A 27,928-nucleotide genomic window follows, 5' to 3' on the forward strand; every position below is an offset into this window, starting at 1 on the left:
CGGTACTGCACCTTGACTTCTGAACTGCAGCAAAATCGTCCATTAGCCTATACCTGACAACCATGATTTAATTGTTATGTATATATTCACTAATACATTCCATAAGGTCAGGTTTTGTATTACTTGTTTGTGGTGGGGGTACGCCTACAGGTGTTAATGTAGGGTTGAGTGCAAGAGAAACGGAAGTGTACCTGAGTTTACTGCACGGCCAAGAAGATCATCCTCTGCTGTAGCCCATTCATTATTCTTGTCAGTCTTTGTTTCTTTCTGCTTCCTTGTCGTAGCCAGTCCTCATATTCCAGACATATTATCTGCATAACGTAGCCTATAGGCAATATTCAACGTGTATGTATGGTATAGCCTATGACTTGCAATGGTGCGGGTCGCTCACTGATTTATGAAGACAAATCAAACTAATCTTGTTTGTGACCTTTTTGCAATCTAGTTTTGTTTGTTTCTATGCTCCATCCTGGATATTTGGTGAGATTTGAGAGGCAATTTGGTTTGCTCCCTTTTCTCCCACTTTTTCTCAAGATCAGGATAATATCTCAGAGGAGGCAAGATGAGACGGTGCTGCTGGCTGTCAGACAGACATGGTCTGGTGCGGCTAGGACGGCTACATCAATCCTAACAGACAGTCATATATCCCTGACTGCTCTCTAAGGAATCAATCTCTCTGAAGCCCGTTGAGTTAAATCCTCATTATGTGTCATTTCTCTGCATCACAGCCCACACTGGCACACGGTATAAACGCCCGTGCATGTAAATATACTGCCTATTATGCTGTTCCCGCGCTGCACATTGCATGAATTAAAACAGCATCTCTCCCATGAATTTTAATGGCGGCACGTTCTCTAATATGTATTTCAAAGATGCGTCCAGTGTAGCCAGATTTGTTGAGGCTTACTGCAGCGATATGCGTCTCTTTGAACCATGGACGTTTAAGCTCGTGGTGTGAATTATAGAGCACGGGGATGACAACGATTTGAAAGCTATTAAAGTAGGCTACTGGATCGGCAGACAGAAAGACTGCTGCATTACCTTGCCACAGTACTGCTGCGGTCGAAACAAGGGCCTTCAGGAGCGCAATCATTGGTATTCAATTTCACATCAGCAGCGAGGGATCGTAAAATCCCTGATAACCAGATGAGTTTCACGCTTCTTTTCCTTTCATGGCCCTAGTTCAGACCCAGTCTATAAATATGGATGCAAAATGTGCTCTGAACTGACTGAATTATAAAGAGGTGGTGTGACATGGATGATAACGAGGAATAGCCTACATCTAAATCCAAAACACTACCGCATTACCGCACTTGCAAGAACAAAAGAGAACTCTTTAATGGACCATGTGAGACATTTATGCTGGCATGAGAGGAAGTCGTCCCCAACAGGCGCTGTTTTAAAATCACTTGTAGCCTACTACATTTCGTAATTGCTCCTTGCATCTAAAAACAAAAAAGACACCACACCAGGCCAGACAAATGAGAATGGATACAATCCAGACAAAAGGCTTGCCAATGCCAAAAGAGGACCACTCACAAGAAAGAGTGGCCATTTCTATAACAGCAAAACACCAAAAGACTCATTCACGCTGGCCCAGCTCATTTGTCTGTGGAGGGTCATGTAGCGTAGGTTACTACAGCAGATTCAGTCTTAACGGCCAGGCGGTAGTCAAGTAGATCTGTCTGAAGAAGTTGAGGTGTTCTAGAGGCCTAACTGCACACACATGCTAACAAGCACATTCTGTCACACACACAAACACACTCATGGCCAAGCTCACACACACATGCTGGGAAACAGCTGCTACCCCTGCTGACAGATCTCTCCTTGCGCCCCCCACCCAGCCCCTATTATAATTCAGTCTCATTAGAATTGATTCCATTAACGAGTCTTTGGGACTAATTAGTACTCATGGAGGGCAGGGTTCCTTCCTCTTCCTCTGCTCAACATCACACCAGGTGGGTTGTAGAGCAGAGCCCTCTGGGAAGGGCAACTGAGGACAGGGAGGAGTGGAATACATTTATTTTCATCATTTATTATTTATTTAATTAATTAGTCAAGACACAGCCATGGAAGTAATATGTTAAATGCCTGCGTGGAAAATGTCAAAGGCAGGTGAAAGCAACCCTAGGTTTTAAAGTACAACTGCCATGTTATTTTGAGACAAACAAATCAAATATCTCTAAGAAAGCCAATATATTGTTCTATATACTGTAGTACCACTTTACACCTTGGTTAGGTCAATAGGCCTCTGTCACACACACAAACACACAAACAGTTACAGTCCATCAAAATACATTGTATTGGCTTTTAATCAAGCCCAAGCCTGGTTCTGCTCTCTTAGAAGACATGCCTGTCTTCATCAAAGAACCTGTGCATATGTGACACCTCCAGCCTCTAGTCTCAGCAGACGGCTAGTCCATCTTAAGGACTATACCCCATCCCTCACCCCTGTCACCCACCCTCTGAACTGCCTCCCTACTCTCCCCTGCTCCAACTCGACCCGCTTCACTCCATCAAACTCCATCTCACCCCACTGGAGGAGAAGGAAAGGAGAGGTGGGTATAGGGGTGGACGGAGGGGTGGATGAGGAGGAGAGGTGGGTGGACGAGGAGGAGAGATGGTTGGAGGGGCAAAGTGGGATCAGGAGCAGATATGGGTGGAGGAGTGAAGGAGGATTGTAAGGAGAGATGGGTGGAGGGGATGTGTGTGGGCAAGGAAGAGGGGTGGTTGGTGAAAGAGGACTGGAAAGAAAGGTGGGTGTTGGAAGACAGGGTGGGTGGAGGGGTGGGGGAGGAGACAAAGGAGATGTACTGGAGGTTGATGAGACAGACGAGGGAGAAAAAGAGGTGTGACAGGCAAGCCAGCCGGAGGTTGTCTTAAATGACATCTTCATAAAAATGAATGACCTATAGCTCTCTAGTGCAGTCTAACTACCGGGTAATCGCTCACTTAATCCCCAACACACATGCACACACACACACTGTGAAAAGATTGTGTGCCCAGTGCAAGTCGACTTGGGGGACAAGGAGATGACATGGTGGGTGATCTTTACAAGATCAATACTACATTTACCAGCACACCACACTCGTCGCCAGATGCGTCACCACAAAAAGAAATGGCTTTCTGAAGAAAGAATAAAAAGCCTTAGTCCTGCATTTTCTTAGAACATTCAAGGTTGATTCCATCTCTATCACATATCACACACAAACACCTACATGGGTACGTGTTATGATATACAACATACAACATTTGTATTTTGCGAGTGATACCTCCATGATTTGAATGCTTAAACAGATAGTTCTAGTTTTTAATGTAAACTTTTAAAAGACCATGATCAAACGAAAACAATAGGGAGTGAGGTGGCTGAGTGGTTAGGGAATCGGGCTGGTAATCAGAAGGTTGCCGGTTCGATTCCTGGCCCTGCCAAATGACGTTGTCTCCTTGGGTAAGGCACTTCTCCCTACATGCCTGGAGAGAATGTCCCTGTACTTACTGGAAGTCGCTCTGGATAAGAACGTCTGCTAAATTATTAAATGTAATTGTAAATAGGCATGGATCTGTAACAAGAGGGGCCCACTTCAGACAGACTTTGTTCTGGTTTGAAAAAGTGTCATGACCAACAAATGTGCTGCTATAAGAATATTGATTCCATCTGTTTAGCCCTGACACTGAACAGCAGGGATATCTGAACCATTCATGCAGAAACAGTGATATCAGATGTTGTTGGGGTGAAACGAGTCCTAGATACAATAAGACAAATAATATCTTAGATATCAATTGCCAGTAAATCTTGTATAGAGATGTTATTCTGCATTATTGTTGTGGGTGTTTCTATTGGATGTGAGGGGGGGGGGGGGGGGGGGGGGGGGGGGCGGGCACGGGGGTGTCAAAGGTGAAAGAGAGGTCAGTGAGGTTATGAAAATAGCAGGGCTGGGTCCTTGTGACCTCATTCCCAAGTAGATAACTGTTGCTAGGGACGTGAGATGTATTTACCATCAAGCCACGCCTCCTCTTACCTTGCCAGCCTCCCTTTCTGCTCCTCTGGTTTCTCCTCAACTGCCAATCTCGTTTCCTCTCTTCCACCTCCCCCTTCTGCCTCCTTCCGCTTCATCTTCCTCCTCCATCTTTTAAGAACACCTTCCCAAGAACACTTTTCTCCTCTCCTACACCTCCTCTCCTTTCCTCTCCTCTCTTCCCTCTTCCCTCCACTACACCAGTGAAGTCTCTCTTTACTCCACTTCGCCAGCAGAAAGCCTATTGATCACTTTCTGTCCTTATGGATCTGTTCACATCATTAGTTAGGAGAGGGTCGTGAAGATGAGAGGTGTTCAGCCAGGCCAGTCTAGTCACTGGGGCTGGCATCTGTAGAAGCGTTTATATACAACCCGTGGTATAGTCTCCTTGATTGTCATGCATACGCTGCACGCCCACAATGATCAATGATCAGCAGTGATTCTTGGAAGGAGGAAGTGCTTGGTGGATTTACTCAGTTTTCCCTCTACTTCATGACACCACTGTGTATGACAGAGCTACGTTTGAGACAACAGGTTTAGAAAGTGCGACCTGTTCACTCCAACATGTTGAGTTTTTATACCTCCAGATCCATACACTTCCAGCCTTCTAGTATTTATGAAATAATCGATGGTCAGAGGACATTATGAAACAATTGATGTCATAGAACACTGGTTTGGTCTGTTTTTGGTGTTGCAAATCCAAACAGGTTATGAGCCCTCTGGACAAAGCATTCTAGAAACGGGGTTGGAGTTCACTACTTTGTCGTGAAAATAAATTGGTTAGACTCCTGCAGAGGTGGTTTGGAACCCGCCATAGTGATGATATTGACCATGATGATGTCCTCTTGGCGTAAATGTAGGTGGTTGTGACTGATGAAAGGTTCTGGGTGCAATTTCTGGTTGTTAGATTGGCACAAGTTGTGCCACACAACTGTCTCCACCTTGAACACATCTCAGCTTTGTGAAAGAGCACGGATTTATGTGCACAGAAAATCCTGTAAAGTTACTTGGCACAGCCAAATGGTTGCCAAGGAGCTCCCTCAGTCTGTCCCTCAGTCTGACCAATACTGGAATACGGAGAACACACCCACGCACGCACGCACGCGCGCGCGCACACACACGCACACACACACACACTCACAAAACGACATTGCTAGAGTCGAGCTTTTGTCTCAGTGACACTCAGTCACATAAACACTAAGTAAAAATTTGTTTGATTCGAGACGAAATACAGAGGAATTCCGACCAGTAGTCACACACCTCGTGCTCCTGTAGAGCATGCTCCCTGACCCCGGTGGCAGTCATCGCACACTGCACTGCTCTCCCGGGTTCCCCCCTCCTCTTGCTACCACATCGAGGCTCCCTGCCTATCTCGCCGCTCCTGTCTGTCGCATTTCCTCAAGAGCCAGACGACGGGGTCTCGAAGGGTCGAAGGTTCTGCCCTGAAAGCCACGACCTCAACCTTCGAAGCCCCTTCAGATTTTCAACAATATCTACGAAACAACATTTCTGACTAAACATACCGCTAACCAGGAGCACATCGGCCGGAGGACAAGATATTCGCCTCCCGTTTGGCAAGAAAATCGCTGGGAAAAAATTGCGAGGCACAAAGCGGTGGGTTAGAGGTGGCTGTCTTGTCATTTACGAGACGTAAAGATACATACGATTATGCAGAGTGTAGGTTAATGAAGCAATATATTTCATTCTGATATTTTACTTGAAGCGATGAGAGAGCGTTTATCTCAAGTTAATACGGAAACGTTGTATTGGACCTCTATGTAAATTGTTCGACATTTCCATTACTGTAGCCTACTAGGAAGAACGCCGTCTTGAAATGTCGATGTCAGATGTTGAATTCTCCATTTACTGTGGAGAAAGGTCTTTGTAGCCCTGCACAATTTTGAATATATGAGCATGCTGCCTGAAACATATTTGTAGTTTATTTATCTTTTACCGCCAAGCAGACTGATTAAGGTATAGTCTAGCTGTTGTTTGAGAATAACTTGCTAATGTTAGTTGTCTCGTCGATCTTAAATATTTTCAACAAATCTAGATATTGTCTCAAGTTCTTCACAAACTATTGTGGTCAAAGGTCAGGAATTCCATGCTGTAACAGCGGAACTACGTAACCTACACATCGTTACATTGTAACGGTCAATCAGCATTTGTTATCAGTGTAAAATATATCAGGAATGTATTGCAGTTTACAGATTTGTGACCCAATCGTAAGTAATTGCTGTTGGTTAACTAATATAGTATTTTTTTTTACGTACATTTTACAAGCACTTTCTTGGCGGCTGTTCATCCAATGGCAGCAAATACATGTCGAAATGAAAGGTGTTGTCTTTGAATGTGTTCTGTAGCAATATAAAGCCTTTCTACTGCGACACATTGTGCTATGGACATCTTTTGTGCGTTTTTGATCATTTAGGAACGTTTATTAAGAAATTAGTGATTTGCAGATATTGTAAACGTGGCCTAACCTCTGACATTTGTTTTTACCAAAATATAAGAACAAAACCGAACTGAATTTGACCTCTTATTTCCTCTCTCCGTTTTTTGTTTGTAGCGGGTCATCAGGAGTCCCAGTACGTGTGTGTGCATAAGAGAGACAAAGACAGGCTGTGTGTGTTTTGAGAGTGTGTGTGTGAGCTCTGAAGCATGCCAGGGTGCTGGAAGGGTCCTGTCTAACCTGGTGAGGAGCCGAGGTGTCCGTGTCCCATGCCCGAGCGGCCAGAGCAGCCATGGCACACAGGAACCCCCCCTCGCAGGGAGGCAAGGTGACTGTAGCAGTGGATGAGTACAGCTCCAACCCCACGCAGGCATTCACTCACTACAACATCAACCAGAGCAGGTTCCAGCCCCCGCACGTCCACATGTGAGTACACTGCTTTCATCTGCAGTCATTCAGCAGATTATTCTATTCAAAGCAACCTGCTGTACTTAGTTTAGGTGAACCCTATCTAGTTGTCATTGAACCTTTAAAAAACAATTATCTTCAGATCTAGTTAGAGTGGTAGATGTTAGACTGGGGGTTTGGAGGCAGAGCTGAGGGCAACCCATTCTGGCAGCCTGCACAAACACACATGTACCCCATACTGGCAGCCTACAAACACACACACACACACACACACACACACACTCACCCCAGACTGGCAGCCTGAAGCTTCCACTGACCTGATAAAGCAACAATGCCTAGAATAGAACTATTGATGCAATTAATTGACGGATTGGCAGACTCTAAACAAAAGCAAGTGATTGGACATCTGTCTGCCCAATCACTTCTAGAGTCCCAATCTGTTTCTGCTAGCTTCTCTGGTCAATACAAAGACAAACAAACAGTGAAGACCGCAGTCTTTCCCCTGACACATCTTCATGGACTTTAGTTTGAACCCTACAGAGGGGTTAGTTTGGACCTTTATAGAGGGGTTTGTTTAAGGTTCCCTGTATGAGGGCACGTTCCACGTTGTTAAATTAAGAGGGGTCACAGGTCATCTGGCTTTATGAGGTCTTTAACAGCAGCTGAGTCAGAGGTCAGTCATCTGTCTGTTACAGGCTTATTGACTCCTGATCAGTAGTCTGCAATAAGGGGTTGCATAGAGTAAGCCAGAGCGAGCCAGAGCGAGAGTGTGAGACAGAGAGTGAGAGGGTGTGAGAGAGTGAGAGGGTGTGTGTGTGTGAGAGAGAGAGTGTGTGTGTGTGTGTGAGAGAGAGTGATAGGGTGTGAGAGAGTGAGAGGGTGTGTGTGTGTGAGAGAGAGAGTGTGTGTGTGTGTGTGAGAGAGAGTGATAGAGAGTGAGAGTGAGAGTGAGAGTGAGAGAGAGAGAGAGAGTGAGAGAGAGTGAGAGAGAGTGAGCGCGAGAGAGCAGGTGCCCTTGTGAGTCTGACATGGGTCTTTACCTAACCGCCGCCGCACACTGTAGCAGACAAAGGTATTGGCCAGATGTCATACTGGCCTCTTTTAATAAGAAGCTTGGCCTGGCCATCCCTCTAGTGTGGTCAACCAGTCTAACATTAACCATGCTGCCCCACCTGCTCAGACAGTCTGAGTCTGTCTCTTACACAGGACAGATGTCTCCTTAGCAACGACACAAGCCTGGCCACAAGTAGGCCTGTGTTCTAAAGGGTTGTGCTGTGTAGATTGGTGTTGTGCCATGAAGGGCTGTGTTGTGTAGACTGTGTTGTGTAGGTTGAGTACTGTGTTGTGTAGACCGTGTTGTGTAGGCTGTGTACTGTGTCGTGTAGGGTTGTGCCATGTATTAGTGTAGTCACGTAAGTTTTGTATAAAGCTTCCATTGCTTTTAGCATAGCTGGTTAAATATCCTTCTTTGCTTCTTTGCTTTAACACTCCATGCATAAGAAACCCTGCAGCGGGTGTGCATTAAGCTCTGTAATCTCCAGATCTGTGATGGCCAGAGGGCTGACGGTTCAGATTAGCTTTGAGGCGAATTGTGCAGGCCTGATTGATGGAAATGTGTCAGCAAGTTGTCAGTGCTTTTATTTTTGATCTCTGAAGTGATCTAGTTCTTTCTTTACCGTCGTCTTTAATCTCTCATTTTCAACGTCTCCTTTCTGTCCTCCCATGCTCCCATCTACACAGATAAAGACCATATATTTACATATATACATATAAATACAGTACATACATTTACATAAACTGTGTATAGGTGTACTGTTCAATTTGTTATATTGTTGTTGCCAGGGTGGAGCCCATTCCCTACGACGCCCCCAAGCCCTCTGGTCACACTCGCTTCGTGTGCGTGTCGGACACGCACTCGCGGACGGATGGCATGCAGATGCCCTATGGAGACGTTCTCTTGCACACTGGAGACTTCACCGAGCTGGGACTGCCCTCGGAGGTGAAGAAGTTCAACGACTGGCTAGGTAAACACGACTCATCACGTTACTGTGCCCTGTTTTACGACACACATATGTCGTTGCATTACATACGCGCTGTACTTTATTGCTTCCCGCATCGTGCCTCTTTTTATTGCATAGATACACAACTTCAGTTTTATTGCGTATGTAACAGCTAATGTTATCATCCTCTGCATCATCTTCTGCATCTGTCTCTCTCCCGCTCGCTCGCTCACTCACCTCTCTCCTCTTTCTGTCTCTGTCTTTCTTTCCCTTTATACTCTCTCTCTCTCTCTCTCTCTCCCCCCTCTCTACTTTTCACCCCCACTGTCCACCTTTCCCCATCTCTCCCCCCCCTCATCTCATCTCCCCTCCCCTCCACAGGAAGTCTGCCGTATGAGTTCAAGGTGGTGATAGCAGGGAACCACGAGCTGACGTTTGATAAGGATTTCATGTCGGAGCTGGTGAAGCAGGATTACTACCGGTTCCCCTCTGTGTCCAAGCTGCGTCCAGAGGACTTTGATGATGTCCAGGCGCTCCTCACCAACTGCATCTACCTCCAGGACTCAGAGGTCACCGTCAAGGGGTTCCGGATCTATGGCTCGCCATGGTAACGAGACAGCTACCTCAGGGTTTTGGAGCATGGGGTTGAGTTAGGGTTCCAAGCAGAGGGTTCTAAGAGCAGGGGATTGTGTCAGAGTTCTGGAGCATGGGGTTCTGGGTCAGGGGGTTCTAGAACAGGGGGATGAGTGAACAGGTGGTGGTGGGTGTTATGTTACACTCTGGTGGTATGTGTTGAGGATCTGGGGTGTGTGGGTCTCGTCTGCTATGGTGATGGGTGTTTTAGATATCTAGCTGCTACGTGATAAGGCTTCATAGTGGTGACTAAGTCTCTGTCCTCACCCATGACTGCTCTGATGCGCTTGTGGAGGTAGGAGGGGATTTGTTCTGACAGGTGTCACCTATCTTTTTACAGAAGTTCAGGTTCAGTCAGGTCTTCCTCTCCTCTCCAGACCCAGACAGCGGGCTGTGGTATAGAGACACGAGGCATGGAATCACAGTGCTCTGCTGCAGATAGTTACAGTATGTCAACAGGGGCACAGCGTGGGGTGCTGGTGGTCTACCTCTACAGGACCCCTCATCCTCCAGTCCTGGTCCTGGCTCAGTGCTTCATGTATAGGTGACTGGGGAGTAGAGTAGAGCACAGCAGGGCTCTGTTGAAAGCCCAGGGAATCCCGACATTGTGTTTCTGTCTGACCTCTGCCTGGCCTCTTTCCTGGCTGTATGACTGTCTCTTGTTTTCTCTCTCTTACACACACTCACTCACACACAAACACTTTTCCTTTTCTGTCTGACCTCTTTTCAGAGGTCTGCTCAGTCCTCTTATCACATGATGCTCTGTGAACCACTACTCCATTGTCCCTGCCTGTCTACCTTGCTGCCTCCCTGACCGCTTGCCTATTTGTCTGCCATTACCCTGCCTGTCTGTTGTTCTCTTTTTGTGATGGTAGGATTCTGTGCTTCCAAGCCCTAGGTTCTCTGCAGAACCCAGCACTGGTAGTTCTCTGCAGAACCCAATCCTGGTTAGTTCTGTACAGAACCCATCCCTCGTAGTTATCTGTAGTCCCTGGCCCTGGGTAGTCCTCTTCAGAACCCGACTACCCTCAACTCCAGTGGTAAACCCTGCTTTGAAGCAGCAGCTCCCTCTAACCAAGTTTAATCATGTATTTTCCGCTTCAAAGAAACACCAAGATCCTCCTGGTGCTGCTGGAATGTCTTACAATGCAGACTGGGAGAAAAAAGCAACAATAAGATCCAGAATCACAGGCTTTTCACTCAGTCAGGACTGAATAAAAAGATTATTTTGGGCTGGGGTGCTGGAGAGGTAGGTGTGTGTGTGCGAGTAAGGCATGATGGGAGGTCTGTCAGAGATCTTGGGTTGTCCACCGTTGCCGTGGTGATGTTCCCAGCCGCCCTCCGTCCTACAGGAAGTGGCCTTTGTTCCGACACATCCTGGTCCTTTTGTCTGGTGTGAGGATCAAACCTGAGACCCTGACCTCTGCCCTCCCCAGGGAGAGACTAGTCTCAGAACACCCGTGTGAACTTGCTCCCGCGACCCACACACACAGCCCTGCATCACACAGACACAACCCTACATCACACACACACACACAGCCCTACATCACCACACACACACACAGCCCTACATCACACACACACTGCCCTACATCACACACATTCACTACGAAATCACACGCACACAGCCCTACATCACACATAGAGCCTTTCATCACACTCACACGCACACGCACACACACACACACACACACACACACACATTCCCACAGGCCCAGTGATCCTGCAGAACAACCTCCTCCAACCCCCACAAAGAGGTCATTCAGGCCTGACCCTGGGCCCGGCTGCCCTGCCTGTGGTCCCCCCCTGTCTGTCCCTGAGTCTGGCTCCTTCAAAGGCTCTGACCTTGACCTGCTGTAAGGACTGGCTGCCAGCACTTTCCTGCACCAGACCCTCCACACTGCTCTCAGACCTGGCATCACTATTAAAGGTGGCATGGTTAGCGCTTTATAACATAATTTGTACAACAGTTAGTTCCGACAAAGTAATTTGATTTGACAAGAGGCATTCAACGAGCTGATATACAGTATAACAGCTCTGGAACTTTTAACTGAACAAATATCACTTGCTTCACAGGTGCTCTAACAACCATTAATTACATCAACAATTGTTATCTTAGAATGTAACAAACTTTGCACCGCAAAGATGAACATAGTTTTAGTTTATACATATCAACATTTGAGAATTATACATGATGCAAATTATCTGACCTGCGGTAACATGTAGACCTAAACAAAAAGTAGTAAGTAATTGTGCAGAAAAATGTTTGTGTTGCATGGCAACAGTGTTCCCTGTCTAGTTGTGGAACTGTTAGCGTAGCCAAATGATTTAAATAAACAAATCAAAATCTGTTGTCTCTTACAACTGTTAACAATAAATGGAGCTTGTAGAACTGTTGTATTAAACAATATTTGGGGCACCCTGACTGAGGCCTCGTACCTATGACCAAATCATTCATGCTGCTTCAGTATCGCAGCCCTCCCTCTGGTGTGATACTGCTTAATTCATGGATTCCACATCTTAACACCACAAACACACCCTGAAAACGTTTTTCCACGGTCCTTAACCAGCAACAGAGCAGTGTGTCCTGACTGTTAGAGTGAACCACCTGGAACTAGTACGAAGACCCTAGATGGACAGTAGGCTGGGGGTCTGGGTCTTGATCTGTGTCTGGGCCTGACTGTGTAAGGCTATATGTGTTTTTGTCTCTGACTTGAGCACTGTAGTACAGTAGCTAGTGTTAGTATGTAGGGTGAGGAGTGTACTAGTGGTAGTGTGTAGTGGGTAGGCAGAAGTCGTCTGGCTGTCGACAAAGACTTCCTCTAATCCTCTTACAGCAGCTGCCACACATGGGTCATGTGACCCCAGCACACCCAGGTCATGTGATGCCCTTGGGTCATATCAGGAGAAAGTCTGCAAGGCCTGGTCCTTCCTTGTTGTCATGGAAACCGCTGCATAATGGTGACTGCCTCCTGCTGTGTACTGTAGCTAGCTCAGTCCCAAACATCAAATGTTTCTATGTTGGGGAAGGGAAGGGGATTTATTTATTTAGGAAATGCTTTTATCCGTTTTTATCCGTTATCCCAAGCCACATACAAATATTGCACATAGCAAGTACAGCAGTAAACCAAGGATCTGAAGTGCATAGCTGTATTTCAGTGTTCCCCTTTAGTATGTTTACACCCACAGGAGGAAGTGTTTTGGGGGCTATGCCCCTCCCCCTTCCCTGTGGGAAATAAACCCACAGTTCTGATGTTGCCAAAACCATACCCAGCCTGCCAACAGTACTTATGACTACATTACCCAGCATTCCCTGCATGGTTTATGGGAAGTGTTTGTATTGCAGAGACTTCTCGACATTACAGATCATAAGTGTTCTAATGAGGTGGTTGTGATGTGGTGGTCTATCACCTCCACCTAACGACCTGTGAAATCAGCTCCCTGGTCTCCAGCACCATGAATACCAATGACTCATTATTTACCAAGCAGGGTCGTCTAAGGCCACGGATGCTGTGTACAGCCCACTAATTATAATGTGCACACACATGCAAATCCACACACGTGTAAGCTTGAATATGCAGGTTGTGAATGAATAGAGGGTTTGGATAACTGTGGCCTTCTGGAAATGGTGGTGGTGGTGCTTGGGGGGGGGGGGGGGGGGGGGGGGGGGGTCCCATGTGTGGGCCAGGGCAGGGTCCTGAGGTGTAGGGGGAAGGGGGGCTGTGGTTGTGGATGACTGGCTGTTACTCATCTGCTGTAGTAGTGTTAAAGCTGCCCATAGAGGCACTGAGAACACACTGGTCAGGACATCCCTCGGTCTTCCTCTCCTCTTTTTTCTTCTCCTCTTCTCTCCTCAGTCCTACACCAGATAAATATTTGAGGAGTTCTCTAGTCCTGTTAGAGCCGACCAGAGGGAGTAGTTGGCCTCGCTGTGAGCCAGGCGGTCCATTAGTCTGGCAGGGTGTGAGAGCTGGCTGGCCTCTGTAGGAGGCTGCACTCCGGTGTGGAGGCTGGGAGAGGTCAGGCCGTCTGCTCCGTGTCTGTCTGTGTTCACAGTCAGGTTCAGCAGACAAGGACAATGACACACACCTAGCCCGCACACACCTGATCTGGCACAGATCAGGTGTGTGTGTGACAGCTGATCAGATCCAGACAGACAGGGGTGGCTGCAGGTCTGTAATGACTCTTGTCTGCCTGTCAGAGGGGAGATGGAGGGAGGAGTGATAGAGAGAAAGGGGGGAGGGAGAGGGGAGGGGCTGTCCTTCTCCCCTGACTGCCCCTCCCCCATTATAGACTAGGGTGGTGTGTGTGTGTGTGGGTGTGTGTGTGTGTGTGTCAGCAAGTCAGTTCTGGGGGGGATGTACAACTCTTACTAAAATGCTCCTTCTCATTGACGTTGACAGCTTCATCAGTTTGCCCCCAGCTAGGCTGACCTTCACCCTCTGCCAGTCCCCCTCAGTCTGGGCAGAGACACAATCACTGTCCATGTCATCCAACCGACGAACTTCCTCTGTCTTTATTACTCTTTCTTACTGTCTCTCTTTGTCTCTTAAGGGAGAAATTGTTGCCTGTCTCCACGATACAATGTAACTTTAGGTTCAAGTTCTGGGTGTTTAAGGAGTACACAACCAGCTAATTGGAGAGAGTTAACTAACACCTCAACAACAAATATAACCGGTTCAGACATGGCGGTTCAAACATGTCTCTCTGAGGCATCAAGGTCAGAGAACGGAATGTATAGTGACAACAGAAAACAAAGATAACAAACAGCCAACAGGTGTTCGTTATTCAATCAGGGATCATTATCTTGGATATGGCAGCCACAGTACTTCAGGACGGCTTACCATATCAGGAGTCTTAGAATCTAGACCCTAAGTTCAAGTGTATTGGTTTCCTGGACCCCAATACCAGTCTCCACCCGACCCGTAGAAGGCTTTCCCTCATCCCCCAAAATGTATTTTAGGCCTGACCACCGGTAACAACATGACAGTCATTGCTGCACAGTATTGGTTAAATAGGAACACATATTTAGAAGTGTTGTAAAATAGAATATTTCAACAAGTAGCTGATATATTGATTGTGATTAACATAAGCACGTGGGACATCCATAATTTCTCCCAAGTGTGCTCCCTCTCTTTCTTGATATTTCAATTTATTTCTCTGTCTCTTGTATATACTTTCCTTTTTATGCCACTATGTCGTTTGTCATGTCACAAGAATGTAATTGTTCAGAAAGACCCTGTGGGATACTGTGCACATGACAATAAATCTCTGACTATTTTCTGTCTCTCTTTGCCCATTTTAACAGTGTCTATCTTTTTTGTGTGACAGACATTGGATTGGAATCGTATGTTTTTTTTTCTTCAATCTTCCTAAATAAAACGTGTGTGTGTTCAGGACGCCGTGGTTCAACGGCTGGGGCTTCAACCTGTCTCGAGGCCAGTCTCTGCTGGACAAGTGGAACCAAGTTCCAGAGGACATCGACATCCTTATGACCCATGGGCCTCCTCTTGGTAAGGCACACACGTACGCATCTGCACATAGAAGCACACACACTCTCAGACACACACATGCACGTAGAAGCACTCACACGCAGTGTTCCGTTCAGGTTTGGGTTACAGTGTGTGTGTGTGTTGCAGGGTTCAGGGACTGGGTCCCTAAGGAGCTGCAGAGGGTGGGCTGCGTGGAGCTGCTGAACACGGTGCAGCACAGAGTCCAGCCCAAACTCCACGCCTTCGGAGGGATACATGAAGGTTAGCACTGGTCCCACACACAACTAGAGAGCAGCATGATGAACCTCTGCACAGGCTGTGGGGATCTGGAGCTGTGTGTGCATGCCTTTGTCTGTGTGAGCATTTGTTTCTGTGTGTGTCTGTCTTTGTGTGTTGGCATGCCTGTGTGTGTCCATCGGGCATGTGTGTATCTGTGTCCGTGTGGGTTTGTGTGGGCCCACCTGTCTGTGTGTCTGCACGCACCCATCTTTTTATTCACGTTATCTGGAATGACTGTAAATAAAGCTGCACACCCCGTACTATCAGTTTAGGTCAGATTCCGCTGTCTTTCTTCCTCCCAGGGTATGGCATTATGACGGACGGATGCACAACCTTCATCAACTCCTCAACCTGTACAGTCAGCTACCAGCCTACCAACCCCCCCATTGTGTTCGACCTGCCCAACCCCTAGCCTCAACACGGCGCACCAAACCAGCATTTTTATATCAGATGAAGACTTGTACTCAATGGTATATCTACAAGATATTTGTCTTTTTTTGTAAACCTGCTTGTAAGATACATGCATGATAATACTGGTCTGTGGAGGTTATGCTGATTGACGATCGGAGCTTTGTGAATATTACAGCTGTTTCAGTAATGCTTGGTTTTACAGTCTTCTCCAACCATGTATTTACTCAGGAATGATATCGAGGAATGGTAATTTGTCAGACGATGGCACAGATACAATTTTGGTTTCTTTGCAATTTGTAAAAAATGTTTTACCTAGTAGTTGAATTGACCAATGTAAAAAGCAAATGACTGAGTAAATACTTGGTAAGTGCCAGCTGAAATCAGGCTGCCAAACAAGGGGTTAACTATATTTCCACTTTGTTAGCATTGCCAGGTCCATTTGATGTACCCTTATAATCATCATCCCTTCTGCCAGGTGCTATAGCTTGGTCTACCAGCAGGGATGCTGTTCTGGCGTGGTGCCTCCAGCTCACACCATTATTAAGCTGTCTTATAAAGACATGGTACTTGCAGTATAAGCTGTTAGTTAGACTGGTAGGCAGCTACTCTGCCTGGGAAAGGTACTCTCATCAGACATGCCTCACCTCATACAAGCCTGTATGTCGATAATAGAACATGCATCTGGCCATTAACTTCTAAGTTATTGAGTTATAATTTTGTAATGTTGCACCTGACCAATCTTCTCAGATCTAGAAGCCAGCGAAGCCATGCTTGAAGGGTTGTCTCTCAACGTTAATACTAAATCAGATTATAGCATTTAACTTTGTTTTCAGATTTGATATCTGTGTTCAACTAACACCAGCTGACTTGTATGTTGAATACTTGTCCAAGCACGGTTGGAAAACTCTCTAAATTTTCTTTTATTGATTTGTTTCTTCCCAAGTTATTGCACTGTGTGAAAAAGCAATCTTGCTAGCACAAAAAAAGAAGTTGCCATTGGTCGTCCTCTCTGTCATTGTAAATGCCTGTTTAGTTTCCTGGTTTTTGAAACATCTTTTTTTATTGTGATGAATTTAGTTGACTTTATATGCAAATAAAATTGCAAGATTTTTACTGATTGAATTGGTGTGCTTCTGTCCTGTTTGATTCAGACCTCACTAATCACTAGATTCTACATGTTTTAAATATTTGTGAGCAAACCCCGCTCAGTATTCAGCAGACGCTCTGGATAAGAGCGTCTGCTAAATCACTAAATGTAAACCCACAATTAGTGATGAATGTAGTTAGATGTCTGAAGATGGTTGGATGATAGTTCCTATGCTCCCATGTTCCTCTCACTACCAGATACCTCATCCTTCAACCTCTTCTCTACTCATTGTAGCATCTTTTGTCTCCTCCCTCTCTTTCATGTCATCCTGTGGTCTGCTTGGGGTCGCACTACATCCATCACGATGTGGATTGTGGAAAAAGGCAAAGAGAGAGACAGGGTACCAGGATGTTCCAAGATCTACGGGACAGTAGCTCTCTAATGAACTATTGACAATAACGCCACCTTTTGGCCACAGGCAGAAATCCCCTCTGGTTGTGTCCTATTACTGAAACAGCCGGTAGTATATTTTCTTGACAGTAGATGGCAGTCGATTCGTTCCGAGAAGTTTCCTCGAGAACTACTCGTCAGGGGACAGAAAGCGGTGCTTGTTTTAAATCTACTGCAAGCACTTGGTAAATCAGCTGACGTGATCATTTTCATAAAAACAGAGAGCTTTCCTCCGGTTTCTGATGGAAGATGGATGGCCTGTACTCGGTCAATGAATGGACAATGCGTGCAAGTACATTTGATCAGACACTTTCTGAATCTCAATTATGATTGTATAAGTGAGTCCGCTATGAGTTGATTATGTCTGTGATGGCAATAAAACTACTTGAAGACTCAGCTGATGGCGCGTGGTTCAGGTTGAAGATGTCGTTTTCTGAAAGAAAGGTGTACCCCTTGGAATAAGTTAATCTTGAAACTTCTAAATAAGCCGTTTTTGTGATTGTTGGAGAAGATTCGTGCCAATTGTAACCATGAATCTGAGACTTCCAGCAACCTCAGGGAACCAGTCTCTCCTTCTACCCATCCATCGACGCTCCACCTCCGGGTTTAAACGGAGGACGTACCGCCACTCTGGTTGACCACACAAGTGACCTCATCACAGACCCCAAATCCTCCGGGAGAGATCAGATGTGATGGACTGAGAGGCGCGTGGGAAAGGATCAATCAGGCATCTCTCCCTCTCTGGTATTCGACTCGTGGGTTAAAGTGTGAAAGTGATAGAGAGAAAAAGAGAGACAGAGGTAGAGAGAGAGAGGAGTGGTAGAGATAAAGAAAGAGGAGATATATCTGGCATTCACCCTGAGATGGAAGAGGGGAACCATCATCATCATCACCATCACCGTCATCACTCCCACAGGAAGAAGACGGTGAGCCATGGTCTGACTGAACAGAAACAGGTAGGTTTAGTAAGTCACTTATGGGCCAGGTGACCACAAGAAGGTCAATGAAAGCAAATTTACAATATATTTTCACTGTGTTGAATTTCTTCAACACAGTGTTACACTTTCTAGTTGCACTGTAATTTAGAGACTGCGTTTAATCACAATGTACTACACTACACAGTATTCTATGGAAAATGTGTCGTTTTATTAAATGTTTCACTACTAGTTTCCTGTAGTTTGAAATGGTTGAGTGGTTTGGTCTGGAGGATCGGAGTGAGTATAAGTGAGCGATGCATGACCTGTAGTTAGTGGGTACTCACACAACCATGCATAAACACTGTATGCAGAGATGCTGATGTATATTTTATGAGAGGTCTTGTTGTTGAGTATCCCTCTCCATCTGCTCCAGCTTGTTACTAGGATGTAGTGTTGGGGGGGGGGGGGGGGGTGCACTTCAGAAGACCCCGCTGCCCCTGTCCCCATCGTTAGGACCCTTTAACCTATTGGTCACGCTATAGTGAAGCACGGTTGCTTGGCAGAGGTGCTGTCAGGGAGATTAGGTCGTTTACCCAGACGACTTTGTGTGATTGTTTCTAATGACACAGCGGGAGAAAGTCCCCCTTTGAACCTAGTGTTAGAGTAGTCCTGCGACTCTTTTTCATCATTCTCTCTCTCTCCTCTCTCTCTCTTACTTTTACCCTCTCTGTCTTTCTCTATTTAACACTCTTTCAACTCTCTTTCTTTCTCTGTCTCTCTCTCACACACTTTCTCACTCTCTCCTCTTTCTGGGTCTCTTTCTCACTCTCTCCTCTCTTCTCTCTCGGTCTCTTTTGCTCTCTCATTCTCTCACTCTTCAGTGCCTTCTGTCAGCCTAATTCCATCTCACTCTGACCTACCCTCTATTTCATTCACATGTACTACTCTCAGTGTTACTCATTGTTACACAGTGTTACTTAACAAGAAGATTTCCTGGACTCTAGGGGACTCATTCTTGTGTGGGGTGAACCTCAGAGAGCTTTCTCCATTACCACGGTCTCCTTCTGTTTGACTAGGCTTAATGGCTGGATGGGAACTCAGCTCAATACTTGATTATCATCCCAGAGTAGCTTGCTCACTGTTCTCTACCAAGGGTGCATGTGAACTGTATGTTAAAGGAGACTTCAGTACTCATACTCGTTCAGTACGAACAAATGTAATAATATTGGAGACCTGAGACTCTCTGACCAAACGTCAGCTTTGCCCCTACTGTTGAATAATGCATGTCCCCGGGCACTGTGCTTTTCATCTCTGATTGTGATGGTAGCATCTTTAATTAATAACCTCGGCCCACATTGGCCATGTAGAGGCCATGGATGGCCTTGAAGAGGTTGGGCACTGCCTCTTAAAAGCCGGGGACTACCTAGACTACAGATAATTTCATGGTGCTCAATCTGCTGTGAGAGTGATTGTGTACTACTGTAGCTCTTCCAGAAGGAAGCCTGACTAGCCATGTGGTGGCGTATAGATGACTGGTATCTACTCTATCCCCCTTTCCTTGACTGTTTCCTTCATACAGAGCGATTGACTGGTGTGACTTAATGTGTTTGCTGTATTTAACACAAGACTCTGGGCCAGTGGAAACTGGGACTTTTGCAGTGGAAAGGAAGTCTTGTGCTTACCTAGGCTGCTCTTTCTATTCCCTCCCCTTCCTTGCTCTCTCCTCTCTGGTTGAGTGGGTCTGCAGTGAGGGACCTCAGTGAGCTGGGCTGCTGTCAGCTCCATCAGCCAGGCTGTGACAGTGAACTTAACTAGTGAGCAGGGTCTGGGGAGTTAGGCTGGTGGTCCCGAGCTAGGGTGGATGGTTTCTTGTAGTCCAGGGCTGGATTGCGGTCTGTGGACTGATGCTGTCAGACACAGTCAGACTCCACACCCCGACAGCCCAGAGATGAGATTTAGTCCTAACTTTTCCAGGAGCTGAACTTGTAACCTTTTGAACCGTTGAAGGGGTTACTTTGATGTGTTTAGTTGAAGCACATCTGTAGCTGTGTTACAAGTGAGAGTTACCATGTAGCTGTGTTACCAGTGTGTTACACCGTAGCTGTGTTACCAGTGAGAGTCACACTGTAGCTGTGTTACCAGTGAGTTACACTGTAGTTGTGTTACCAGTGTGAGTTACATTGTAGCTGTGTTACCAGTGAGTTGCCCTGTGGCTGTATTACCCTGTCTCTGTGTTACCAGTGTGTAGGGCCTGGCAGATATGGATGGATGCAGAAAGTGGAAGATGGCAGAGGCAGAGTGTATTTGTACACCTGTGACATGAAAGTGCACACATCCTCATTCGTCATCGTCAAGAGTTGTTTTAATTCCGATAAAGTTACTAGACACAGCAGCTATCTCCATTACACAGACACACTTTTTCTTTTCTACACATTTCTCTCTCTTTCTCTCTCTGGTGATCACAGATAATGTGCACATCAAACGCTTGGCTTGACTGGGTGATTAATGACAGTTTCATTTACTTTCTCTCCTGATTGAGAAACCACTGGTGTCCTCTAAGACCTGGGTCTGTTCTCTGTTTAGGACAGGGATAAACGGATAAGGCTTCTGGCCAGTCAGAAGAACTGCTGGGCATCTAGCAGATACATTGATAGACTGATCTCTGTTACCTAAAGCAGCAGCAGTATTATGTAAAGATGTTGACATTACAACATTCCTAAAGAGCTAGTTGTTTTATGACTTAGGTCATGCATTCTCTATTTTGATGGTTGTCAATCTCAGTTATCTGCGAGGTCTTGAGATGTCTCCTGCCGTCTGTATTTCTCCCTCTTCCTCTATATCCCCTCCCTTTTTTCTCTCTTTCTCCTCCACACTTTCTTGCTCCCTCCCTCCATCCCTCTCTTTCTCTCTCCACTCCCACCTTTTCTTCTCTGCCTCATCCTCTCTCTCTCATTCTCCCTGTCCCTGTCTCTGTCTCTCTCACTCTCCCTCTCTCTGTCAACCCCTCTGTGTTAGTGAGCTGAGCCAAGAGTAGCAGAAGGCCAGGTGGAAGGACTGATCTGATGAACCTGGGGGGGCAGCTCTAATCCCCTCTCCCCCACAGGTGTAGGGCCTGCTCCATTATCACACTGCTGCTGCCTCTACTGCCTCCCCTCTGTAACGGGTGTGCAGGGAGGACCCAAGCGAAGGAGACCGATGAGGCAGGATAATAAAAATAACAGGGCTTTAATATGGACCGTAGAATCAACAGGGATGGGCTACATGAAACAACGACTGACCAAGACTGAACAAATTACGGACTTAAATACACCGAACCAAACCAGACACAGGTGAACGCAACAACGCTAACGACACCACTGAAAGACAACCAACAAGACACAGGTGGAACTAATAAACACACAAACTAAGCCTGGGGCACGGCTGTAGGCGTGAAAGGGCTAATAGGTTAGCAGACTGAATAAGCTAGCATGCTAACAGCCTAGAACGCTGACAAGTCTGAACAAACGTGTCTGTTCCAAGGGCTGCTCCTCTGCTCTCCTGTCCTCAGCAGTGACCTGGATCAGGGCTCTCCAGAGTGGGAACCCTTTTTGCCCTGAACCACAGTACAGCACTGTACAATACAGCAGGGGGTGCCTGTCATCATCTCCTTATCAATATTGCAGTGAGAGTAGTAGGGAGGCTGTGGGTAGCTCTGCTCTGCTATGCAGGCCTGGGTCCCAGAGGGCTTTGGTTTACTGCAGGCAGGAGAGAAACAGAGAGAGAGAGATGGAGAGAGATTGAGAAAGGCATGGATGAAGAGAGACTTAGAATGATGGAGAGAGACTGAGAGTGATGGAAAGAGATTGAGGGAGATGGAGACAAAGTGAGAGAGATGGAGAGAGATGAGAGGGATAGACCGAGAGAGGTAGAGAAAAGTGAGAGAAATAAAGAGACTGAGAGTTATGGAAAGACATGGAGAGACTGACAGGGATAGAGAGATGGTAAATCAATTGTCCTGAGAGACTCAAGGACTTACTTTCTTCTTCACTCGTTCTTTCACTCATGTCTGTCCTCCCCCTCTCTCTCTCTCTCTCTCTCTCTCTCTCTCTCTCTCTCTCTCTCTCTCTCTCTCTCTCTCTCTCTCTCTCTTTCTTTCTTTCTCTCTCTCTCCCCACCTCACCACCCCCTCTCTTCTCTCTCTCTCTCTCTCTCTCTCTCTCTCTCTCTCTCTCTCTCTCTCTCTCTCTCTCTCTCTCTCTTTCCCCTTCCCTCATTTCCTTCTTTGTATTCTTCTTTCACTCTGTCTTTCCCTCCACCGCCATTTTCTCTCTCTTCTTATTGATATGCAAATCCACCGTCTTTTTTCAGGGATTAATACCAGGGGTTATGGCCGACAGACAAGCTGTTCACTGTGTATGTGTTTGAGAGAGAAACTGTTTGATGTATGTGTGTTTTGATAAATGTTGTGTTTGTGTTAAACTTTTCTTGTAGTGCGTTATGAATGGATTATTGGTATATAGCATATCTTTATCTTTCATGTGAACTAATACCCAGGAGTATCAGTGAAGCTGTCACTGAGATTAGCCTATCAGAGGATCACCCTCAGAACTGTGGAGTGCCAGGAGACACTGGATTAGCACAGTAATCTGTTATATTGGCTAGTGTGTTGTGTGTAATCTGGTTTGTCAGTGCTGACCTGGTATTTAGAGCTCTGTCCAGAGCCTGGAGACACCCGTACACTGCTGTTATCACAGCTTGTCCACCAGCACACGTTAATTACTATCACAGTTTAACCTTAGAGCTGCATGTTGATGTTGTCATTATAGTGATGGTTCTGATCAAGGTATTTTGAATTCCCTGTCAACAATTGTTGGTTGGCACTAATTTCATTTTGCTGCAGCGGACAACATCAAGGTTGCCAAACATGAACCCGCCTCTCTAAGAGTTCCATTGAACCAATGATGTTGGCAGTTCTGGGTTACCATCAGCTCCCAGGGACTGGGTTGGTGAGAGGCTCTAATCAAACTCACCTCTCCAAATGCCTAAACTGCTCTGGAGACACAGTATCGATCCCTGACAGGAAAGGAAGGATGGAGAGGGAAGGAGAGAGGAAGAGAGGGAAGAGGAATAGAGATGGACGGATGTAGCATGGTGAAAGAAAGTTATGGGGGGGGGGGTGAAATGGGGGGAGGGAGTGAGAGAGGGTGGACAGGAGAGAGGAAGGTGTGAGAATTCTGTTATTCAGTGATGCAGAAGCAAGAAAAGTCATGAAGGGTATCTTTCATGCTCTCTCTATCTCTCGCTCCTCGTTATCTCTCTTGCAATTTTTTTCTATTCTCTCTCTCTACTCTTTTTCTCTCTCTCACTTTGTCCTCACTCAGGGTGGTAGAATGAGTACTGCCCTGTTAATAAATAAATGAGGGAGTGTGTGAATAAAGGAGAGAAGGCTGAGGGGAGGGAGACCACCGCATGGAGATGCGTTTTCAAAGGGCACCCCCCCCCACATTGCTCACCCCTCCTTCCCACCTCCTGTCCTACCCTACCCCATACGTTCTCCCCTTCTTCCCTCCTCACCCCCCCCCCCCCCTCTCTAAGGGTTTGCAGAGGTTAATAATAGATGAGTGCTGAGGCAGACGAGGTGACAGGATGGACTACAGGCTGCAGAGGCTCAGACACAAGATGATGCATGATTCATACCAGGGCTAATGTATGTGCTCTTTGTTTGTTTAGTGAATACATTCATGTGGGAGTGAGGTTACATGAGGCTTGCAGCTGCATGGGGATGGGGATGTGTTCAGTCAGTGTTTGTGGATGAAATGTAATTATTTCATTGATTGTCGTTATGAGAACTGACAGTTTGCAATTGAGTGATTTAGGCTACTGTATTGTTTAAATTAACATATGGTCCTACCATGCAGCACTTCTGCATTGTAGAGAAAACTCACTATTAACTTGAAGCTCCTGCATTTTTCAAGTTTCTGAATTGGCCAGTAAGATAGTTTTAGTCATAGCTGTCGCCTCAATGAGGGAAGAATAAGTGCTGCCCCCACCTGGTCAATAGTGATATTGACATGCTCAAATCCAGTGTGTTTGCAAATAGCACATTTTTGTAAAAACATAAATTAAGTTACTGTACAGTAAAACTCACATTGGACATAGTTTAGTTTGTGGACAGGACCTCTGGATAGCTGTCATTATTATAAGGGCCCCTAGCTTGCTCAGCACTTGCGGCCACAAGTCTGGCAATGCACACACCATAGTGGAACCAGCATGTATTTATGTCAAACATCCAAGCTTAATTCTGTCATTTCTTATGTTGAGTAGTGTGTGTTTTATAAAGCACAGCTGTGGTTCCTGGGAGGCCTGGCTGGACAGCAGACTCAGCACTAAAGTTCTCTACCCAACCTGGTCACCTGGGTGTCACACACACACAATCACACACACACAGACACACACACGTACACACACACACATGTACACACTCATATCACACACTCACACAAACACAATCACCCCACCCGTCCGCCATTGCTAAAAGTAATTGGTTCTGTACCCAATGATACTAGAAACAGGCTTAATGGTTTATATAGGAACAGTCCATCCATGAAGTTTTAAAGGATACTGTGTTTCCTGTCATTACTTTAATAGACTGACTCTGAATGGTCTGTGAGAGGATGTCTCAGTGGAAAAAGGAAGTGACATAGCTGAGGGTATGAGTTTAATTTAGACAGTGTGTATGTGTGCGTGTGTGCATGCGTGCAAGCAAGTGTGTGAGTGTCAGTGAGTGAGTGTGTGGACTGGAATATGGCCACTCTGGCCAACCAGACTAAGTGGTTTTCACATGCTGGGTTGTGTTGGGCATCCTTCATCAGTTCTAGCTACATTTGGATTTCTCTTAGTGCTCTCTGTAGATTTTTCAAAGGTTTTTATACACTCTATTGAATAGCACATTACACATTCAAAACGTATGATAACCAAATCTAGATCACTCCAGTGGAATTGGATAACATTACTATGAAAGAGAAGAATCTTACGGGCCTGGTTTGTTCTACTCTCATCTAGTCTGGTCTGGTCTTCTCATCTGGCCTGGTCTTGCCTCAGCCGTTCTGGACTGGTCTGTGGGTGTAAGAGGGACATTGTTAGTACAGGGTATGAGAGGGTTAGTACAGGGTGAAGGTCAACACAGGGTGAAGATTAGTACAGGGTCTAAGTGGGCTAGTACTGGGTAGTACAATACAGGTTGGCTTCCTTTCATTCTGTTACCTTGGCATGCCACCTTAATGCCCTCTTCCGTGCCAGTCCTATATTTATACCAACTTTATCAACAGCCCTCCTCACTGATGACGGCTTCCTGGCTGGTGCTGTGAGTTGGACCAGAACCAGGCTGTAGAGGAATGTGATGAATGATGCACTGCAAATCTCAAATTAATGTGTAAATGAAGAAGCGTGTTCATTTTTGTCACTTTTTATTTAAATCAAAATCAGACAGTGAGGCAGGCAGACAGACAGGCAAGCAGACAGACAAACAGGCAGACTGGCCGACAGGCAAGCAAGCAGGCACGCAGGCACGCAGACAGGTCTAGTTACCTAGTGTTCCACCATGCTGTCAGTACCAGCCTGCCATCCTGCTTTGTTAAGTCTATAAGGGGATTGTTTGCTGACTGGGCATTCTGCTGGTAATCTAGTGATGGGATTTACCCACAGAGAGAGGTAAACACTGCTGCTGGATCAGACTGCCTTCTGCCTTCCGTTACAGCTGCTTTAAAACTACAGTACCCAGCATACACTAGGCGTTAGGGTTGGGTATGTGCTTGTGTGTGTGTGTGTGTTAGAGAGAGCTAAAGAATTCCATGGACTATTTCAGAACTGTGTGTGTATGTGAGAGAGAGAGGGAGAAAGCTCTGAAGTACTTGAAGTCCTGAAGAACAGGATATAGCAAGGGAGATAGTGCTATCACTGCAGGGCTTGTAACACGCTGGGGTCAACAGAGCTTACATTGCAGAGGGAGGACACATAGAAACACACCCATATGCACACACACTTTTAGATTGCATCCAATTGTCACAAATGGGTTGACATTATTGAAGTTGAGATCTTGATGCTGATCTGATGGCTCCCTGCTCTGTGTGTGTGTGAGTCCACGTGTGTGTGTATGGGGGGGAGGGGGCACACACACATACCCACCCCCTCAATGACCTGTCTGCAACCCAAGAGCCCTGCTGAACACACAGCAGTCACTGAGTCAACTGGGATCAGCAAGGTCAAGGCTTTGTAACACACACACACACACACACACACACACACACACACACACGTATTCTGTCTCTTTCTATCTGTCTCTGTTATACACATACACACACAACACACACACACATGCACACACACACAGCATACACACATACACACACACACACACACACACGCACACACACACGCACACACACACTCACAGGCATACGCATACACACTTGCACACACTTACACTGCAAAGGTCAGCAAAATCCACTCAGTAACCCCAGACAGGGACAGACATGGCACAGTGCCAACTAGAACATATCCTCTCTAGTGTCCGATAGAGACAGAGCTGTTCTGCCTCTTAGTGTTATCTCCCTGCTGCTCTCTCCTTATACAGGCAGGGGTCAGAGAGAGGGAGGGGGAGAGAGAAAGAGGGGTGTGGAGAGAGAGGGAAGGGTAGATAGGGAAAAAGGCAGGGAAAGAGAGAAATCACATTAAGAATATACAACGTTATTGTCAGAATGGACATTTTCTTTGATGTCACCTTTCATTAAACTCCCACATACACATACATTCTCCATTCACTAAATACATTCTACATTTAACTTGTTCACATGTTTTAACTAAGACCTTACAGTATTTGAAATACATTCACTCGGTGCCACTGACCGGTCCCACTGCACCACTATGGGTGTGTTGTGTGTAGTGTGCAGTGTGGTTTGTGTGTATGTGTGTCTTTGTTTGAAAATGTGCGCTGTGCTGACTGCACAGTTTAAGTAGGCTGCTGGCCACAATGAGCAGTCCTCTGTCAGAGAGAGGAGGTGATGCCACAGCACTGGAATTGTAGTTCACCAGCAGTCAAAGAGAGACACAGCTATTACCTGTATGTCAGCCTACCTGTCTGTCTGCCTTCCTGCCTGCCTTTCCGCCTTCCTGTCTGCTTGTCACTCTGCTAATCTTTCGGGGGGGACGGAGCAGAGCAGAGTGGCAGAGCAGAGCAGACATGCACAGCTTCTCAGGAGCATGGAGAACAGGTTTTTTCCTTTCCTGATATTTTCTTCATCCATCCATCCAATTCATACGCTCGTTCTACCTGGACTTCCACTGTGTGCAGAGGATCTCTGAAGCTTACCCCTAAGGGAACATCCCTACACTCTTCTAAACTACTCTGGTTCTACCGTTCTACCTGTCTGAAGCAGGAGCACCTGGCAGGAGGATCCCAGGGGAACTGGCAGAGTCTTGTTAGAATGCTTAGGGGGGTGAACTGGCAGCCAGAAACACAACACCGCTTTCATCCCTGGATCTACTTGGGGACTTCCTGGATCCTGTGTGTGTGTGTGTGAGTATGTGAGGGAGAGACAGAGAGAGAAAAGTGTTTTTCTTGCTCTGTGTATTCACGTGTGTGTGTGTGTGTGTGTACGCCAGCTGTGGAACGTCTGTATATGGGTGTTCCCTAGTTTTTTGCCAACCTTAAAGAAACGGGGGAATAGAGGGAGAGAGAGAACAACACTGCCTGTGTGTGACAGTGTGTGTGAGCTTGTGTGGAGTCGTTTCTTAAACGGGGCGGGA

General features: G+C 46.3%; 1 protein-coding gene across 1 annotated transcript; it reads left to right on the forward strand.

Annotated features, from left to right (window-relative positions):
* The first annotated feature begins 5,354 nt into the window (after positions 1-5,354).
* mpped2 (metallophosphoesterase domain containing 2b) lies at positions 5,355-16,813 on the forward strand. Its single transcript, XM_047034338.1, has 7 exons — positions 5,355-5,630; positions 6,586-6,894; positions 8,719-8,900; positions 9,258-9,483; positions 14,907-15,022; positions 15,149-15,262; positions 15,583-16,813. Exons 2-7 carry the CDS (start codon positions 6,761-6,763, stop codon positions 15,690-15,692), a joined length of 882 nt encoding a protein of 293 aa, XP_046890294.1. The 5' UTR covers positions 5,355-5,630; positions 6,586-6,760; the 3' UTR covers positions 15,693-16,813.
* The last annotated feature ends 11,115 nt before the right edge of the window (positions 16,814-27,928 follow it).

This window comes from Hypomesus transpacificus, chromosome 14 (assembly GCF_021917145.1).
Source record: "Hypomesus transpacificus isolate Combined female chromosome 14, fHypTra1, whole genome shotgun sequence".
Taxonomy (NCBI): Eukaryota; Metazoa; Chordata; class Actinopteri; order Osmeriformes; family Osmeridae; genus Hypomesus; species Hypomesus transpacificus.

Excerpts from the sequence above, each read along its gene's own strand:
- mpped2 (XM_047034338.1), top strand. The coding sequence starts at position 6,761 with ATGGCACACAGGAACCCCCCCTCGCAGGGAGGCAAGGTGACTGTAGCA. Across the intron at positions 6,895-8,718 it reads CAGCCCCCGCACGTCCACAT|GGTGGAGCCCATTCCCTACG; the intron begins GTGAGTACACTG and ends TGTTGTTGCCAG. Across the intron at positions 15,023-15,148 it reads GACCCATGGGCCTCCTCTTG|GGTTCAGGGACTGGGTCCCT; the intron begins GTAAGGCACACA and ends TGTGTGTTGCAG.